The 20,417-nt window shown below is 36.7% G+C and overlaps 3 protein-coding genes and 1 long non-coding RNA gene across 5 annotated transcripts; 3 read left to right on the forward strand and 1 right to left on the reverse strand.

Moving 5' to 3' along the window:
- Positions 1-2,145: 2,145 nt before the first annotated feature.
- On the forward strand, positions 2,146-3,642 carry LOC149630443 (uncharacterized). Its single transcript, XM_089851314.1, has 5 exons — positions 2,146-2,501; positions 2,646-2,861; positions 2,936-3,008; positions 3,138-3,368; positions 3,591-3,642. The coding sequence occupies exons 1-5, from the start codon at positions 2,216-2,218 to the stop codon at positions 3,640-3,642; spliced, it is 858 nt and encodes a 285-aa protein (XP_089707440.1). The 5' UTR covers positions 2,146-2,215.
- Positions 3,643-4,875: 1,233 nt separating this feature from the next.
- LOC149630444 (uncharacterized) lies at positions 4,876-6,945 on the forward strand. The gene has a single exon (XM_089851315.1). It carries the CDS (start codon positions 4,876-4,878, stop codon positions 6,943-6,945), a length of 2,070 nt encoding a protein of 689 aa, XP_089707441.1.
- A 3,367-nt stretch (positions 6,946-10,312) lies between these two features.
- On the reverse strand, positions 10,313-11,236 carry LOC149630445 (uncharacterized). 2 transcript variants are annotated; one of them, XR_016374195.1, is made up of 4 exons: positions 11,140-11,236; positions 10,739-11,074; positions 10,443-10,672; positions 10,313-10,366 (listed from the first exon to the last, which is right to left on the reverse strand). It is a non-coding gene; the product is annotated as an uncharacterized LOC149630445 (long non-coding RNA). The 2 variants fall into 2 exon arrangements; XR_016374194.1 differs by having other exon boundaries at positions 10,739-11,070; positions 11,140-11,205.
- A 6,794-nt stretch (positions 11,237-18,030) lies between these two features.
- On the forward strand, positions 18,031-19,918 carry LOC149630446 (uncharacterized). Its single transcript, XM_089851316.1, is given in 4 exon segments — positions 18,031-18,698; positions 18,701-18,828; positions 19,597-19,660; positions 19,728-19,918. Coding segments are annotated over 4 exon segments (1,017 nt in total). The 5' UTR covers positions 18,031-18,064.
- The last annotated feature ends 499 nt before the right edge of the window (positions 19,919-20,417 follow it).

Consider the following 20,417-nt stretch of genomic DNA (forward strand, 5'->3'; position numbering starts at 1 on the left):
TATTCTATATACAGATGTAGTATAGCTTAAGAAATATATAAACAGCCATTTCAAATAAATCTTTGGAATATCAAAATGAAACAGAGCTTTAAAGCTACAAAAGTACTAAATGCATCATAATTGCGAAAAATATTTCCACATAGTCACTTTATATTATGTAATAATACCTCCTTATTTTTACCGCCAGGCAGAGAACTACGCGTTCTACGTCACGTTATCCAAAAACCCGACTATTTTCTTTGGTGACCGCGCTGGCTCAGCGCTGAGCACCGTGACGTCAAAATGCAAACGCAAAATCTTCTTCTGTATGACACTGCTAACAGCGCTGAGCTCTGCTGAACGCGGCTTAGATTTTCACCATGATGCTTTATTCAATTATATAATTTAAGCCTGATTATTTAAAAGTGTATTTAACTTTCGGCCCACTCCGAACCGTTAATGTCTCTGCATTACAGAAACGAGAACCAAACCCAAGCGTTTACTTATGGATTCACTAGGCCTATTGACTAATAAAAGTTCATTTGACCGACCTAGTAGCGTTCTTCTTGTTATCAGTAACGAAAGGATTATGCTATAAACAGATGTAGTATAGCTTAAGTAATATATAAACATCCTTTTCAAATAATAATTATAAAAAATATTCTTGGGATATCAAAATGAAACAGAGCTTTTAAGCTACAAAAGTACTAAATGCATCGTAACTACGAAAACAATTTCCACATATTCACTTTATATTATGGAAAAAGTGAATATTAAGGTTCTGTAGGATTTCTTAACACATCAAAACAAAGCGAACTGCTAACTCGGCGCACTAGTGTGACAACGGACAGACACATACAGACAAAAAAATAGACTGCTTTTTAACTCTTTCCGTATTAATTTTGAATTGAGAAAAGAGATTATCTTAAATATTAAAATAAATATAATTAATATTAAATATTTTCTTCGTTAGTTGTTCGCCTTATTGTGCGTTACATCGTTTTAAAAAAGAATAATTAAACATTCTTGAGAGACTTGACTAATATTGGCGTTTGAAATGAAGCATACGCCGGTTGCTTGGCCTTACTCAAATAGGTAGTATATAAGGGTGTCGAACTACAGTTAAAAGCAAGAACAACCGCAATTGCGAAAACCTTCGGTGGTCGATCCCACCTTAGGCTGGCTAGACGTTTCTCGTAACCCTAGTTGATCGCCGCGAATGTCTTAAACCAAACGATGACGATGGAGTAGAAGCCAGGTGTACAGACTGGTGTCCATGTGGGATGGACAAAAACAAAGACCAGAAGATGGTGGTGTTAGAAGCCAGGTGTACAGACTGGTGTCCATGTGGGATGGACAAAAACAAAGACCAGAGGATGGTGGTGTTAGAAGCCAGGTGTACAGAATGGTGTCCATGTGGGATGGACAAAAACAAAGACCAGAAGATGGTGGTGTTAGAAGCCAGGTGTACAGACTGGTGTCCATGTGGGATGGACAAAAACAAAGACCAGAAGATGGTGGTGTTAGAAGCCAGGTGTACAGACTGGTGTCCATGTGGGATGGACAAAAACAAAGACCAGAAGATGGTGGTGTTAGAAGCCAGGTGTACAGACTGGTGTCCATATGGGATGGACCGTGACCAGAAGATGGTGGTGATTAGAAGCCAGTGTGTACAGACTGGTGTCCATATGGGATGGACCGTGACCAGAAGATGGTGGTGATTAGAAGCCAGTGTGTACAGACTGGTGTCCATGTGAGATGGACAAAGACCAGAGGGTGGTGGTGTTAGACAGGCAATGGAGTGGAATACAATTTTCGAAATTTCCGGGAAATGCGGTCCGGAAATTGAGAACACGTTTGCTCCGATTTGCAAACTGCGAACACGGTCCCCTGGGGTGTAAGTCAATAACAACAGCCTGACACACACACACACACACACACACACACACACACAGACATGCCAGTCGATTTTAGAACCTCTCCGTGACATACGTCACTCGGAGAGGTAAAAAAAACGGGCAGAATGTGTCCGAGAGACGCGTGATTTAGAAGGCTGTGGATTTTCAAAGGCTCACTATAGCTTATTTACAGCCCGATTTGTAGCAAGCTGTTAAAAAGTTCGTCTGCTAGTCGTATTTTCGCGCTCAATTTTTCTATGGTGATTCGTGACCCGGTGGTTTATTTTATATTGTCCATACGATAATATTGAATTCATTCACAAAGGTTCCACAAATAAATGAGGAGGGCTATAGAATCAATAGAGAGTATATTATATAATTCTCCGAATCAAGAAATTTTAAATCGGGTTACATCCTCAATGAATCGACCAACCTATTCAAATAATGATGAAAGTCGCCCTTTATCGAACGAAGCTACAATGGCTTCATCAGGACAACAATGTCGAATTGGTTCAGAAGAACTCGAAGTTAGAAGATTATTTGCACCAAGAAGATCTCAAACTCAGTTAAATATTAATCAATATCTACAACCCCAAAACAGCAGACCCGCCACATCATCCACATGTATGTCTTAAGTTTTTTGTCATTGCATCTGTAGTTTTAGAATATTTTTACATATTTTGTGAAGTTAGTGATAGTAGAATGAAATTTCGTAAATAGTAAAATAGAAAATTATGTAAATAATTGTCAATGATCCTAAACGTTTAGGTGTACGAGGCACTTCAAACACTAGTCATATTAGACCTGAGTTTGCACAACAAAACAATCGTTTGATTGGAGCTACTGACTTCTATCCAAACAATACTCAAAGTGAAGCGCGTGGTTCGTTAAATGTTGATTCGTGTGAGGCTGCCAATTTAGGAAACTCTAGTCCTATGCTATGTGGTTTTGGAAATAGTATGCAAAACTCTGATGTACCTCCAGGTATTAAGTTTAATTAATTTATAAGCTCGTGAAACTCTAGTTTTAAGTTAAAATATACGTTCTTGGAAAACTAGCTCCTGCATTTCACTATGGCATATCAACTATAAGAACAAACCAAAGGGGAAGAAAGAGAAGAAAGAAAGCAAAGTAAGATGATTATTATGTAACCTAAAGGCAAGAAAATCATGTAACCGTCCGATAGGTTACATGATTTTCTTGCCTTTTTGTAATATAACAATATTTCCAAAACCTCACTGGCTATTGGTTTACTTTCAGTACTGCACACTCATCATCCTACGTAGATCTAAATTATAAGACGTTTCTGAAAGAGATGGTTCTGCTGCCCAACCCATCTTGGGACGTGGTAGTTAAAGGACACGACAAGATACACCTGAATGCTGAAGGATTTGTTCGCAGCGCTGTTGAATGCAATAAAGACTGGTCTGAGGATATTCTTCTAACTGAAGTATTTAAACAGTTTCAAAGTCGCCTACCTCCATCCACAAAGTAAGAACTAATACGCACCAAGTGGGGAAACGTCGCTCAGTCGTCCCTCGGCGGGGGGTAAAATTATTTGAAATACGTCATACTACGTTACTGTCATGTGTGTGTTACGTCACGCATATACGCTTCGAGACATAGAACGTGACACCATCTGGGAACAACATTCCAAGTAAACGAACTGTACAGTGTATGGAATTTTAAACCTTGAATCAAATATGGGAACAGGTTACCCCTTTGTACCCTACCAAACTTGGCGCCTCAACCTTTCTTCACTTAAAAAATCTAGTTTTTTAAACAGCCAGTCAAGGGCAATGAAACAAAACTGGTAGGGTACAAAGGTCTTAATATACTTTTCAATTAAGCTTGGTTCTCGAGCCCGAAAACGGATGATTCATTTTAATGCTGTTTGTGAATGAATCAGTACAATTGCCGTTTCTGTATTGATAGTTAAAAATCATCTTCAGTATTTTTTAGCTAATCACTATGTTAAAAAAACACAACTAAGAGTAATCTTATCTATGTATATTTTTGACCTATCGTATAATTTATACTAGGTTTCTTTACGACGAATGTAATATACATTTTTCAGAGTTGTCTGGGTTTCGGACTAATAAACATGAGTTTTATCTAACTACTACCTGAGTCTTTGCTAAGCCAGAACTAGCTTCACAGTAGCCTAGGGGAAACAGAACAGTTTCTCTTCCCTTTATATATTATACTAGCCGTTACCCGCGGCGTCGCTCGCGTGTAATAAGAACTTCCATCTAAAATGATATAAAGAATGTGTAGATTTTACTGATGACAAATATTTTTGTAGCACCCTAGGAGCGAAGGCACTCGACACAGTCCGTCAGCCGGTCGGGATATTTTTTATTACTTTTCACGCGGACATTATTCCATAAAGATGGGTTTTTAAGTTTTTGGCCGCCATTTAAAAAAATGGCAACAAATCGAACCCAAAATACCATTCAGCCCGTCTATAGGTTAAAGGAAACCATTGTACTAAATATTTGTGAAATCGGTTAAAACGCGCGGACTTTATTGCATAGAGAATATTTTCTTACATTTCTGGGCGCCATTTTAAAAGATAGCGAAAAATCGAACCCGAAAGACCATTCAGCCCGTCTATAAGTTAAAGCAAACCAGTGTACTAAATATTTGTGAAATCGGTTGAAACTCGTGTACTTAATTGCATAGAGAATATTTTTTACATTTCTGGGCGCCATTTTTTAAGATGGCGGCGGATTGGAAAAATCTTTCTTAGTACGCGCCTAGTACTTATGAGTAACGTTTCTGCAAATTTTCAGCCTTCTAGGGCAAGCGGTTTGGGCTGGGCGTTGATTATCAGTCAGTCTGTCATTCAGTCAGTCAGTCAGTCAGTCAGGACTTTGATTTATATAGATATAGATTATATTGTATTTCATATAATTATTTCACCTAATAATCACAATTCATAATTGATTTATTATTTATATCACAATCACGCTATACGTTTCTCGTATTATTGATTATGGCTAATAGAAACCAGGGCCGGTGCTATATTTGCAATGGGGTTTTTAACTTGAGGCAAATGGTGCGCATATTTGGAGAAGATAATAATGTGAAACGCCTTATTAGTATTGCAAGGCGAGAAAATCTTGAACGACCTGCGCTAGAGGTAACAGATGCAACACGCATATGTTTTAATTGCAACAGATCAATTAATCAAGAAATCCGAGACATTGAAACCAATCCTTCGTCTGTGAGACTAAATGTCTTGACACAAACAGCCAATAATACGTGTTTAATTTGTAACGCCGACCAAAATATTCAACGCCTCTCTATGGATAGTAGAATTGATGTATATTTGTCTAGGAATGTATATATATCAGAAAACACGAGGTGTTGCGCAATACATTTGGATGAAAGGGGGTACCTGTTCCCATATTTGATTCAAGGTTTAAGATTCATAAACCGACCATTTGTATTCCGCGGGGAGCAACTGCACGTATTTCTTGAAGGTCTGAGGAAAACAGCCAACAAACGAGCTGATTTTAAATTCCACGACGAAAATAGTTTTTCCGATGAGGAATTTACATCTTTGTCAGCTCTCACAAGAGAACAGTTCCGGGATTTATATGCTTTATGTCATCCATTGGATGAAGGTGCGTTTCAACGTCATATAAGCAAAAAAGACCTTCTAGTGTTTTTGTGCAAATTACGTCAAGGCTTGTCTGACGACTTTTTAACCGTCATATTCAATTACTCTTCTCGGCAAAATACCAGTTTGACTATCGCGAAGGTTCGAAAATCCTTAATGCAAACCTTTGTTCCTCGATATATCGGTTTTAACGCTATAACGAGGGACCAATACATTGAACGGCATGTATCAGCATTCGCTAATGAGTTGTATAATCCAGACCCTGAAACACCAAGGGCCATTGCATATATAGATGGAACGTACAGCTACATAAATAAGAGTTCCAACTTTAGAGTTCTAAGGCAATCGTATAGTACGCATAAGGGTCGTCATGTGCTCAAGCCAGTATTAATAGTGGCTCCAGATGGCTATATTTTAGATATTCAAGGGCCGTATTTTTCTGACTCACGTAACAACGATGCGAACCTCCTGCGAAACGAATATCAAAGAGACGCTTCACAAATCCGAGAATGGTTTGATGAAGGAGACATCTTCATAGTTGACAGAGGCTACAGGGATGTTTTACCATTCCTCGAGAGATTAGGAATTGCGAGCAAAATGCCACCATTTTTACGACCAAATCAAAGACAATTTTCGACGGAAGATACTAATGAAGCGCGCTTGGTGACGAAAACACGTTGGATAGTAGAAGCAAGAAATGGGCATATAAAACAAATCTTCAAGTTCTTTGACGATACAATTAATTTCATGCACGCCCTTCATCTTGGAGATTTTTACCGAATTGCCGGTGCTCTCATTAACAAGTACCATGATCCTGTCCATATGCAAGATGCAACGGTCGAAAAGGCTCAAGAAATTCTTTTGAAGTCACGGGAGGCAAATATTGTTCAAGCTCGAGTAGAAGCTGAAAATCTACATAGAAGAAACGGAAGGTGGGGTCGTTTACAAGCAAATATTGATCCTCATTTCCCGCACCTCACATTGGAATATTTGAGAGATCTGACCGTAGGAGTATATCAAATACACCTAGCACCATCCTATATTCAAGACAAAATGCAAAGGGATGCAAATGACGTCTTTGAGTATGACGAACTTGTAGACGAGCCTGGTTTTCTGCGAGTGAGGGTTTATTCTCGATTTAGAAACGCTACTAAGTATCAGCTCTGGATAGCCTATAACGTTCTAGATGATGACGATAACGAGGCTGAAGATATCGTAAATAGACAACCAATAATAGGATACTATTGCACGTGTAAATCGGGTGCTCGAACGCTAGGTACATGCGCGCACGTAGCGAGTGTTCTTTGGTATTTGGGTTTTGCAAGACAGGAAAACAGGGTTAAATATCCATGGACTTCCCTGTTACAGACTGTCATGGATGCGGCAAATAGACCATTGCCTCAAAACGTCAATGATGACATCGACGTTGTTGACGTTTAACATCAAAATCCAAAGCCACTTTCTATGGAAACCGCTTGAAACAAAATCCCCGAAAAGCGAGAGGCGAGGGGACTCGCTATAATCAAGCACCCCGAAAAGCGAGAGGCGAGGGGACTCGCTATAATCAAGCACCCCGAAAAGCGAGAGGCGAGGGGACTCGCTATAATCAAGCACCCCGAAAAGCGAGAGGCGAGGGGACTCGCTATAATCAAGCACCCCGAAAAGCGAGAGGCGAGGGGACTCGCTATAATCAAGCACCCCGAAAAGCGAGAGGCGAGGGGACTCGCTATAATCAAGCACCCCGAAAAGCGAGAGGCGAGGGGACTCGCTATAATCAAGCACCCCGTAAAGCGAGAGGCGAGGGGTCGCGCTATAATCAAGCACCCCGAAAAGCGAGAGGTGATGGGACTCGCTATAAACAAGCACCCCGTCATTGCAAGACGCGAGGTTAAGTACGTATAATAGCTTTCTCATAGCAAGACCTACATCTTAATTACAGCATTGTTTGGCTATTCGTCTCAAACGCTTTAAAGATCTCTGATTTGCCAGTCGCCTCTTCTGCATATTATTGCAGATATGGATTTATATCCTTTTGTGGCGAACCTATCGATAACCATTTCGTTAGCTTACTAAACACAGCTCCCTTTTGTGTCATCTTCAACCGGCATTTACAGTTTTCAAGTGAAACGAAGAAACCAAGAACTCCTTCTCTCTAAATCTCTATGGCCCCTGCAGGGATGCTTCTTCCGATTGCCTTAATGCTAATTAGAAAGCTTCGATATAGTATAATTATGAAAATATTGGAAAACTGCTTTAACGCAAGAAATCGTCGCTTTTAAGTACCACAAATAACCGGTGACTTTCTTCTAAGCTTCGTCGAGGAAAACCCAAGAAATTTGGCATAAAATTTAGTTTTAAAGAGAGAATGAAGTGATGAGACAAGTTGCATTTATTTGAGAAATTCAAAAACAATAATAAATCGTAAAGTTTGAAAATAATTTTTATAACCAGAATTTTATCCCTTGTAGCTCATTTATTTTAATTTCGCTCAGATATATACACTGAGAAAAATATGTTCAGTGAAAAAAACAGAAAACTTCTGGCAGCACGTGATGCCAGAAAATATCAGTAAAAATTACAGCAACTATGGTTTTTTCGATTTTCAGAACGGTTCTGTAATAATTATTGGTTATTCGTTTTTCTCCAAAACAGAAGTTTTTATGTCAATTTTACAAGTTAAAACTGTAACCATATTCTGTGGTTTTTACAGAAACAACTGTGATTGCAACAGTTTTGATCTGTATTGAAAATCTGTAATTTTTACAGAAACAACTGTGATTGCAACAGTTTTGATCTGTATTGAAAATCTGTAATTTTTACAGAAAAACTGTTTTGATCTGAAATAATGGTCTGTGGTTTTTACAGAAATAACTGCGTAGATAGGCTTTAAAAATCTGCAATATATACAGATATAACTGTTTTGGTGTGGAATTAAGTGCTGTGGTTTTTACAGAAATAACTGTATAGATCTGCTTTCAAAATCTGTTAAATTCTCAGAAATAACTGTTCTGATCTAAAACTAATATCTGTGTATTTTTCAGAAATAACGGTATACGTCAGCTTTTAAAATGTGTAATAATTACAGAAACCCGTGTAAAGTCCATCGTTTTTATTGGTGTTAAAAATATGTTGATTTTATAGAAACATTTGTACATATTACTTTTTGGGGTGCGCTCAATATCAGTATTTTAAACAGATGATATGATATATTTAACAGAATTATTCAGTGTTGAACCTGTAAATTTCACAGAAATGTCTTATCAAAATCACTGTTTTGCACGGGAACTCAATCGATGCAAGGTTAATGTCTCCAATATTTACAGAAACATGTTTTTGTAACTTGTAGGGCTATAAAATCCATAAATTTTATGTAAGATCATTACACCCAAAGAATTAAAGACATACCGATTGTAGCCTGATTATATCCTATAATCAAAAGCGGATTATGCTTCACACATAAAGTACGTAAGTCCCATTTTTCCATAGCTTTGGCCATGGATTTCATGATATTCCCGAAGTAAAAACTAAGCAGACGAACAAAAAAGCTTTTAACCAATCATGAGCCCCCTAATGATAGATAACCTCTTTAATGCCAGACCAATCGGCGACGGCTATTACTATTTTCTTGAATGGGAACTCGACTCGACCTCGCCGTCGACATAACCGGGAAGCCCGGAAGGCGAATTTCGGTAGTCGTTATAAAATATTTAACGTTTTAAAGCTAAAGTTTCGAAATTTTTCGAGACATTTAATAAGTCTTCAACTAAATATTATAAGATTTTCATTAAATTTCAACAGAAAAATAGATCTGCGAATAAAATTAGACACGAAAACTACACTAAGCCTTGGCTAGATATCAGCGGCTGAGACCGAGCGGCGCATCTCGAGCCGCCGGCGGCGGCCGGGCTTGCCGTAACGGCGAGAACAGAAAAATACCTCGTTAAAAAACAGATACACGGCGTCTTAAATAGTCCAAGCAAAAGCTACCCAGATTTATAAGATTTTCTTTAAATTTCAACTGAAAAATAGCTCTGCAAATAAAATTAAACACGAAAACTACACTAAGCCTTGGCTAGATATCAGAGGCTGAGGCCGAGCGGCGCATCTCGAGCCGCCGGCGGCCGGACTTGCCGTAACGGCGAGAACAGAAAAATATCTCGTTAAAAAACAGATACACGGCGTCTTAAATAGTCCAAGCAAAAGCTACCCAGATTAAAAGATTTTCGTGCTTTACTCCCAAATAATCTATCGTTTTGGGAATAGTTTTAACTAAAGAATATTTCAGACACTCTACTCAATATTTATACTAGTTCCCTAATTTCAACAGAAAAATAGCTATGCGAATAATAATAGACTCTAAAACTACACTAGGCCTTGTCTAGGTAACAGCGGTATGGTGCCGGTATCCCGATTCCCGAGCCGCCGGCGGCTGAGCTCGCCGTAACCGCGAGAACAGAAAACATTCATCGTAAAAAACAGATGCATGGCGTCTTAAATAGTCCAAGCAAAAGCTACCCAGATTGATAACATTTTAACGCCTTACTCCCAAATAATCTTTGGTATTGTGAATAGTTTTATCTAAAGAATATTTTAGACACCCTACTCAGTCTTTATAGTAGTTCCCCAATTTATGTACCTGGTAAATCGGTTCTTAAGGCGGAAGGATCGGATGGATCCGAAAGAGCCGCGTTACTGAACTATTTCCCTCCGCGTAAGGGGAGGTTCTTTCCTAGGAGCTTAGAGAATATCGTGTAGCTCCCCCAGGCACATGTTACGTACTTCATGTGTAAAGCCTAATCGGCTTCTGCTATAATGTGGAAACTTATTCATTGATTCCATGAATTTTGAAAAGGAGTTCGCTCTGATAACGATTCATTATTTTATGAATTAAAAAAAAATTAAAATATGCAAAATTTTAATAAAAGTGAAGGCCAAACCTTTAAAAATCCTTTAAAGCCAGCCAAACTCGAACATATTTTTAATCAAAAACATAGTTTTTTGTCTTGCACCCTTTGAGATTTTCTGGGTTAATCTTCGCGGTGCATCTAAAGGAAAAATAATTAAATGATTAATATTTAATTAACAATAGCTTTTAACTACAAACTTTGAGTGCCCAAAAAGAAAACTCTTGCAGAAAAACAGGTTCTCAATGTGAATTTTTGGTTTTCTAGATTTTTAAAAACTATATTTTTAAACACAATAAGGGGAAAATATGAGAAAGACGATGTTATACCTTTGGATGAATAGAGTAATGGCACCTCCCTGCCTTTGTCTACGTTATGTTCTACGAGAAATTAACATGTAGTGCCACTACTCTATTCCTTAGCCGTGCTCGCTTTTTCTGGATACTCGATATTTAAAACGAAATCCAACCCAAAGAACGGTAAAATTCTCGTTGTTTGGTATGATCATTGACGACGTTTGTCGACGGACAAAAAATATAGGTTTGAGCTTCCTAGACTTTCACTTGACCTGTTCTGACTGTTTTATTCTCCCTTTAAGGGCCAATGTAAGGGCTGATATTTTTAAGCGACATAGGAATTTCCGTAACAATTAAATAAAAACCTATCTGGCCAAGGGGCTGCAGTATTAGGGTCTATTTTAATATAAACAAAGCAAATATGTATAACTTACTTGTTTAGTTGGCACTCGTCATGACGCAATAATCAACGTGGTATTTCTATATTAATCATAGCCTGTAAACATACAAAAACATAAATTTGCGTTTTGGTTCTATAATAAATTCAATATATAAATGATCTAGGCTTTATCTCCTAACTTTTAAAGAAAAACTGTTTAATTAACTCCGCTTTAATAATTGAAAATCCATAAATCGGTTACTTATCTTTATAAGTAACCGATTTATGGATTTTCAATTCTCTTCAATTAAAAATAAACAGCAAAATTCACCTTTAATACCTAGATCATTTATCATACAGGATGCTGAAATGTATTTAACTTACTTGTCCAAATTGTGGAATCTCACTTAAAGGCCGACTTCCAACGAAAAGGGTTCTTACGAACTGAAAAGCGAGCATCGAGACTAACAATGGAGCGACCGTGCCGATTTTTGAATCCCCGCTGGGGCAAAAGTTGGAAGGGTTCTAGCTAACTGAAAGCCGTGCAATGTGGTTCTAGCGAACTGAAGATGGACAATAGAAATCTTTTTAAATTTATTTCCTCTCGAATTTTTGCTTTCCCCTGAAGGAAATTCTCTATTGTGTATCTTCAGTTCGCTAGAACCGCATTACACGGCTTTCAGTTAGCTAGAACCCTTCCATCTTTTGCCTCAGCGGGGGTTCGAAAATCGGCACGGTCGCTCCATTGTTAGTCTCGATGCTCGGTTTTCAGTTCGTAAGAACCCTTTTCGTTGGAAGTCGGCCTTTAATGGGCGCTGGTAAACCAAGTAATATAATACTCAGTAAGTCGCGTTTCATTTCTAGCTCTAAGAACCACACCTGCATTACCCGCGTGGAGACCGTAGATTATCGCTAGATTGCGAACCTGTCCAAAAAACCCGAAACCGACCCCGACCGCGCACAATGGAAACTTTCTAGCCCAGAGTGAAGTGACAAAAAAGGGTTTAAAATTATAGCCTCTCTCTCTTGACCCAGCGGAGCCTCCTAGTTTTTTTCCAAAGAATTTCCCCCTCCTGGGGTTGCGGTTATTTTCCATTCTAAAGGTGGGGTCCGGTGAACTCTCTCTCGAATCCACGTGCACTTATTTTTAGCATTATTAAGTTCTTACTTTTTATCTGGCAGCACCAAATGAGCTAATATAAATATTTACTAATTTATAGAATATTTACTAAATCTTATAGAAAATGCACTCTAAATATAAACATCTGATGAACTAAAAATGTATAGTCCCCTACACGATGAGTTAAAAAATTAAATTGACTAAAAAATGATGAATTTTTTCACCTGTTACTTCAATTGTTTGCATTGATTTGCATATCATCGAAACTTTGGGTTTAGACGATATATTTAAAAGCTATACCCGTTCATAAAGCTTTTATTACACGTAAACCGATAAGGTGGAATTTGAAGATTTGCAGCTCGAAAATTATATATTAGTTAAACCATAAATGATAGGAGCTATTTCTAAATTAGGTCTAGTATTTTTACTGTCAAACAGAGGTCGATTGTTTTTGAGTTCCTCAAGTGTTAAAGAAGTGGCTCGGGCGCAATTAAAAATTAAAGAGCCTTGTCATTGTAAAAAATAGTCTGTCAAAACTAATGTAGCAATTATATGGGTTTAACTGTAATTTTCCCAAAATAGATACCGTAAAATTTGCGGGAAAAAGTGAATGAAACCACATTAATCATATCTTTTAGTTTTTGCAGTTTTGAAGCATTATTATCAGGTAGCCGGTAACACACATATCTGAAAATTATACAAGGAACATATTTTGCTTGTTTAATCGCCAATATACTGTAGTTTTCACAATTTGTTAGTAACTTTAACAGAGTCATGGTAGCACAATATCTGTAAAATTTACAAACGGCATCTGTTTTACCAATCAAATACGTAAATCTGTCATTTTCACAATTTCGGACTAAAACTAACAGATAATACCATGAAATACTTATTTTAAAAGGTACAGAAAATATCTGCAATACCTAAAAACAGTCACTCTGTGTAATATTTTTGCAAAATTTACAGAAGCATCTGTTTTACCAATCAATTAAGTAAAGCTGTATTTTTCACAGTTTCGTACTAAAATTAACAGATACTTCTATAAAATATTTTCTGTAAAATTTACAGTAAATGCCTGCAATGCCTATTGAGCAGTCACCCTGTAAAACATTTCTGTGGAATTCACCGTTCAAAACTGAGGATCGGAAATTACAGAAACAAATGTGTAATTTTTACAGTTAGAATTAGAAATAGCAGTTCAATAAGTGAAATATACAGATGTTTTCCGTAAAATAGTAAAAACGATTTTACTGTGTTTGTATTTCTGCAGAGAAACTCCGCTAATATATTTTACATTTCAATATTGTAAAATTCTTCTGTTTAAACTACAGAAATTTCTCTCAGTGTAAGTATGGCTACAAGAAAGTTATGGTTTGAATTCCTATTCAAATTTAGGTCCGGGTAACTCGCGTCAATTTACTATTGGGTAGAGCGAGGTTCTGAAGATTATTGAAGGAACTACGAAGAAGCTATCAGCGGGCGGGTAAAAATTATTTGAAATACGTCACAAGCACCACGTGACAACAACATACAAAGACTCCACATAGAGTGGGACTGGACACCAAGTCCTCGTTTTTCGCCAGATTTCAGCGCCAATTCCCCGAAGTGCTTGTTTTCGAAATAAAACGAACTAAGTTTCTTTGAACCACGCCTCTCCTCGGTCACGTGACTCTGACCTATTTCAAATAATTTTTACCCACCCACCGATGCCTTCTTAACAGTCCCTTTAAAATAAATGAAAATGGCTAGGGATGTCTTTGGAGATAGGCTTAACCTAAAGGAATGCAGCGGTTTGAGGTTGCCAACTTGAATTAAATTTAATACAAAAATAATCATGCTTTGCATTGATACTATTAAGCACATTAGAGTCCGAGCGCGCTCAACATGGCTCTTACACGTTGTGAAATATTTCAAATATTTCTCTGTATTTTTTATTTAATTTTCTTCTTAATTTTCAAACTACTAATTCAAAATCTCAACATTTAAATTTTAACAAAATACGGTTTTAAGTGTAGGAAAAAACCACACGTGCAATGTGAAAGACTGTAGTGATTCTTTCAGTCACATGACCCTTCTAATTTCCCATCTAAAATCTCTCATAAAAAAAAAGACTCCAGTCTCTTGTCCTTTGTGCAGGACCACTTTTGTTAAGTATACTCTAATAGGATCATTTACCAGTCATATTTCGAGAAAACATAAGACAGGCCTTACCAAAAATCAGACATCAAACTGCGATGTAGAACAAAATTGCAACACGATCCTCGAAACTTCAAACCATGAGGCAGTCAACGATAATGATATGGAACAATTTACTTCAGTTGATGAGCAACAATCTGGGAAAGAGCGTTGCAATTTGCCAGAACTTTACAAGAGAAATTTGGGACTATTTTACTTGAAGTTACAAGCCGTTAAGTATGTTCCAAGCTCTACAATTCAGATAGTTGCTGAAGAAATAGCGAATTTGCAATCCCTTGAAAAAAAATTAATCACTGATAAACTTTATGAGGATATGAGAAAGGCTGGTTTAGAAGAAAGCGTCATTAAAGAAATTTTAGGAATAGGTTCGGGATATAACTTCGCTGAAAAAGCTAATGAGGAGCTCAAATCTATTCATCGGCGCCATGGGTATTTTAAGGAGCAGTTTAAATATATTGACCCAGTACCGGTTTTTCTTGGTTACCATAACCTCAAAAAGTGCTTCTTGCATTACGTACCTATTAAGGAGTCATTAAAAAATCTCCTTTCAAATACTGAACTGGCAAAGCTCTTAACGTTTCCCAAACCTTCGTACAAAGTTGGAGAAAATCAAGTCCTTAGTGACATATCAGATGGTAAAATATTTTTCCAAGATTTTCAAGTCGGTAAAGCAAATTCTCTGCAATTGTTAATATTCCAAGATGCGTTTGAATGTGTTAACCCGTTAGGATCTGCCAAATCGATTCATAAAATTTTAGGAATATATTATACACTCGTCAACATACCGCCTGAGTACAGGTCAACAACTAATATCTTTATGCAAAACCAAACACATGAAAAATCATGGACTTAACAACTGTTTTAAAATGCTTATTAGTGAACTGAAGGTACTCGAAACTGAACGAATAGACCTTAATGATGGTACAAATTTAAAAGTTCATTTAATTTGCCTCCTTGGGGATAATCTTGGAAGTCATGAAATTGGAGGTTTTCAGTGCAATTTTTCCAAGGGCCATATTTGTAGGTTTTGCTTGGTGAAAGCGGAAAACTTAAACAGCACTGACGCTTTTGAACGTAAAAACACACAAAACTACAATGAAGCAATTGCGAAACTTCGAGATAACCAGAATTTGAAAACGTTTATGGGAGTTAAAGATAATTCCCCATTTAATGAGCTGTCAAATTTTCACGTTTGCTTACCCGCCCTAGCCCCGTGCCTAGCGCATGATTTGTTCGAGGGGGTTGTAGCGTATGACCTTTACGAGTTCTTGTCATATTTCATTGAAAAAAAGAACTGGCTTTCATGGACAAACTACAACTGGCTTGTGTCCGAGTTCTCATTTCTAGGAACGGATTCTGGTAACAAGCCTTGCCAAGTTAATCAAACGAATAGAAAAATTACAGGTGATGCGTCCCAAATCTGGTGTCTTCTACGATTTTTTTCCTTAATTGTTAAAGACAAAATCCAAGATTTTTGCGATCCAGTGTGGGAATTATATTTGCTGTTGAAAACCATTGTTGAAATTGTTACTTCTCCAAAGATTTCTAAAAATGGTGTCGCCGCATTATTGTTTATGCTACCGAAGTATAAAAAAGGCCTCCTTTTGACTTTTCCTGACTATAAACTTAAAGCCAAGCATCATTACTTATTTGACCACTACCCAGAACTTATTTTGTAATTTGGACCCCTGATAAGACTGTGGACTTTACGCTTCGAAAGTAAGCATACTGTTTACAAACAAATGGCGGCCAATACCAAGAACTTCATCAATATAACTAAGACGCTAGCGGAGAAACATCAATATCAACAAGCATACTATTCCGCAGGCTCACCATTTCCTCCGCGGCTACAATATACGAATTCTATCCAATTTAACACGGAAAATTTTGAAGAAGGCTTTATAAAAGAGACTCGTGACCTTAACATTAATTCCAGTAACACTATTTGTACAGCAAAGTTGGAATTCAAAGGAACAGCATATGTGAAAGGAAAAATCGTAGTGTACCAAGTATCTGATGATTATTTGCTTGTGGGTCAGATTATAACAAACTTCGTGAAAGATGAAACTGAGCTGTATCATTTGATTACACTATTTTAAACAAAATTCTTGGCCAGTTTACATGCCTATGAATTATTAGACTTATTTGAAACAAAATTAGTTAGCAACATAACGTTGGCCGATTATTATCCTCTCTCATGTTATCAAGTTTTTGGGAAAAGCATTATTACACTAAAACACGACGTTCATCACCGTTAGTGGATAGGTTTTTGTGCATGCAACGACTTTAAAAAAGGGTGAGGTTTAAAATTATCTCTTTCAGCGATTATAAGATATTACTAGCCGCTATGTGAAGAAATTATATATTTTCAGAATAATCATATTTAAAAAATGAAATAAAATAGGATGCATTTTATTTACTAAAAATTGTCATTAAAAATAAATTAAAAATTAATAGCTTTTTTTCGAAGATAAAAAATCCGTTTTATCTGTAAATAAATTATTTTTCTCTGTATGTATTTAGTGCAAATTGGTCAACCCCACTAAGAAATACAAATTATATTTCGGTGAGATTTGCCTGACCCAAAAAACCCAGTCCCTGATAATATCCAGCCTGACTAAGACAATTATGTATTTTAATAATGACGTGAGATTTGTCCTTTAACCCTCCTCCCCAAGATATTACCAACACCATAATAATAGCGACGCATTGTATTTATAAAAAAAATGACGTGACATTTGCTCTTTGCGTTTCCATAGCAACTCCGATTCGCGTTCGCTGATTTGCTCTGAGCAAATAGGCCTAATACAAAAATATTTAAATTACTAGTGAATTCCAGCTAAGTCTATTGTAATTTTTTTACTAATGAATTAGGCCTATTTAAAGGATGAGGAATCGATAAAAAATCACTTGTTGTCACAATTAATTTTCCCTTCAATTTTATCCCATCATTATAGTTAATCTTAATTTCACAATACAGGTGGGCGATATGGATAATCCAATATTGGTTTCTGAAGGATTTTCTGAAAACAACAATAACGTTGACTTAAAAGAGTGTGTTTCCAATATCTGCATTTCCTTAAACGAAGAAGAAAATTTTAACGTTGTTTTACAACTCAAGGATTTCGGTGTAAACTGTATAAACGATATGTTGTTCTTGACGGAGGAAGATTTAAAATCGATTAAGATTTTAAAACCAATACAAATAAAAAAACTTCTTAATTTTGGGAATTCGCTGAAAAAAGGTAAGACCTATTGACAAAAATATCCTGCTTAAAATAATCACTCTCATACTGAAAAGTATATATACTATGAAATAGCAATAAAATTTAAAATTTAATATTATTAAATAGTTACAAGTGAATCTTTCTCTGTATCTGATGCGGCTGAAAAGCCCGGGACTAGCTCATCTTTTCCGAATCATGCTAATGACCATAATAATTCTAAGGTAATTTATGTCAGTTCAAACATTTTTTCAAGAATAAGGAATACTTACGGTTTATTAATTTTAATTGCAATTTCCAGAATAAGCAGTGCAATGTACTAAGGTGTAATAAATGGCTTGATTCGTATGCCTTGGCTTGATTCGTATGCCTTGTCAGAAGATATTTTCCCAAAACACGTCCAACAAAGTTTAGGGAAAGGGAAAAGAATTAACGATTCCATGAAGCATCAAGTCATAAGGTCAATTTACACAGATGTTCTGAAGAAATGCGATCGCCCATCCCGTAGTAATATGAGAAAAGTCACGGAATTGTTTGTGAGAAAATATCCAAATGCAATCGATGACAGAATCTTTGATGAAAAAACTGGTTCCGGATATGAGAGTTTTTTGCAACAAATTTTCTACAAACTTGACAACTTGTCTAGAATCACGAAAAATAAAATGCCTCAAGTCAAGAGGAAATCTACGGAAAAAGTAAAACGTAACAAAAGACCATGTGAAATGCTCCCCACGAAGATTGGATTCAAACCAGAACTAAGTACTTTGGACGCTGAAAATGGTCAAAAGCTCATGGATGAGCTAAGGCAAATGTTTTTAACTAGTAATCCTGATACAGAACTTGTTCGGGGAATTCTTAGACAAAGCTACGCCTTCCAAAGGTCACACATCATTGAACCAAGCACGAGTGTTGAAGAGCTGAAGTCGAATTGGCCGTTTCTCTTTGAAAGTTTTGGCATGGCTACTCATTTGAATGAACTCTTAGGCCAAGACCTTCAAGATATGTTCAAAAGATTTTTCGCTGAGAAAAGTACTCTAATTCTAGGGTACTTTTCCAAAAGTAAAAAACTAGTGTGCAAACCATCGTAACTGCACTCCAAGAAGATGACCATAAGGATAAAAAACAAGCTGTAATAGCAGCTGTAATTGCTCTTATTATGGACCATTTTAAGGAGGACCCAAAAGAAATTTTTCCAGTTTTTGAGGTAGTATCACTATAATCTATCATTTAACCAAAAGTAGCGTACTAGATATAAATATGACACCATGGTTCCTATAAGGTATTGAGCGTAAACGGAATGAGCAACTCTAAAATAACACATTACTCTTTAGTCTTTATGCCTATAGAGTAATGCCAGTTCTACGTATGCAAACGTCATACCCTTCTATCTCTTAGCTCAGTGCCATCCCCCCTACCAGGCGCGTACAGTATCCTCTCTTACAAAAGCGCGCCTATAGGGAGGGATACACTGTCTACTTTCCTCTCAACCGACACTACTCTATTGACTTTGCTTCCCAAAACGTAATTCAAAATTAACCAATCATATAAATCGGTGAAGATTATTCTCTTTACGCAATAAAATAAGTCCGATTAAGCTTAATCGCTTCTATTAAATGTAAATTACACTTTCGACAGAAAGTTGTATGTAAAATGGCTAAACCTCAAGGGTAGCGAGGGTTACGACTAAGCCTCGGTTGGTGATTGATTTATGGGCGGAAAATTTTTTCGAATGTTTGGCGCCAGTGGTCTCCATCCTAAACATTTTAGTTGAGAAAATCATGAATTACTCAGTGTTTTAGGTTCTTTATAGTTTTTCATTAAGTGTCATACTAATGTCTATTATGTTACTTATGCTTTAATTCAAATTATTTTACTCTGTTACAACCATGGAAAGGTTTAGTTATTATGAGTTTGTCGAACGAAATAACTTTATAAGCAAAATTAAAACGTTGACTTTTTCGGTTTTTTTTAGGCGGGAACTCATTTAAGTGAAGTTGAAAAAAAACTACCAGCGCATCCTTGTCTAGTTGTTATAGGTATTCGTTCCTTTTTAATCCGTTTTATTTCAAAAATAAAAATCATATATTTTCTAATGTTGCAAAGGGGATAGTTTGGGAAAGGCCAACTACTACCTTATTTCGGCAGACCGAAAAATATTGAATGACCACATTGATCCCTCTCACTTGGCAACTGGAATTTTCATGTTCTTTGGCCTATACTACATGATGAACATCGCGTACCCAGAGACGACAACTCTCACTATGGAATTTATCCAAAGGTACATTTTCTCATAATTTCGGTATTAATGAACCAGCCCATAAAAAAATTATACTTTGTCACTGGTCGGAACCAATTCAAATTTTCCAGATGATATGTAACGTTTAATGGGACCATATGCGATTTTAATACCTCTGTAAACGTTGCTTGTTTCAAAACATGTTTCGAGCAGTTGCAGATAGTGAATTGCCTTGTACAACGTAGTCTACTATCAGCTTGGAATTTCTTAAAGGGAGACTGAAGAGGAAAATTAAAAGATTTTTTATAGATTCTTCTACTAATTATAACTCCTATCTGCCTTTAGTTAAACATCCAGGGAATACCTCCGAATGATTTCAAAAATCAAACAACTTTGAGATTTCAAACAATTTTAAATTACCCCTCCGACCAATCGCGTAACGCCCTGCCTTTTTGTTAACAAAATTCCCGTCGCACGCTCCATGTCAAATGAAATTTATGGCGAGATTTTATAAAATAGGCGCGCGATGTGACAATCATGGCGCGAGATATAGAGCT

Source organism: Phalangium opilio, unplaced genomic scaffold (genome assembly GCF_054372755.1).
Source record: "Phalangium opilio isolate 3A_F unplaced genomic scaffold, DU_Popi_V2 ptg000103l_1, whole genome shotgun sequence".
NCBI classification, from domain to species: domain Eukaryota; kingdom Metazoa; phylum Arthropoda; class Arachnida; order Opiliones; family Phalangiidae; genus Phalangium; species Phalangium opilio.

Bases quoted from the DNA above. Each gene is read 5' to 3' on its own strand.
- LOC149630443 (XM_089851314.1), top strand. From the start codon at position 2,216: ATGAGGAGGGCTATAGAATCAATAGAGAGTATATTATATAATTCTCCG. The intron at 3,009-3,137 runs GTAAGATGATTA...GTTTACTTTCAG, and splicing joins AAGAGAAGAAAGAAAGCAAA to TACTGCACACTCATCATCCT. The intron at 3,369-3,590 runs GTAAGAACTAAT...ATATGGGAACAG, and splicing joins CGCCTACCTCCATCCACAAA to GTTACCCCTTTGTACCCTAC.
- LOC149630444 (XM_089851315.1), top strand. From the start codon at position 4,876: ATGGCTAATAGAAACCAGGGCCGGTGCTATATTTGCAATGGGGTTTTT.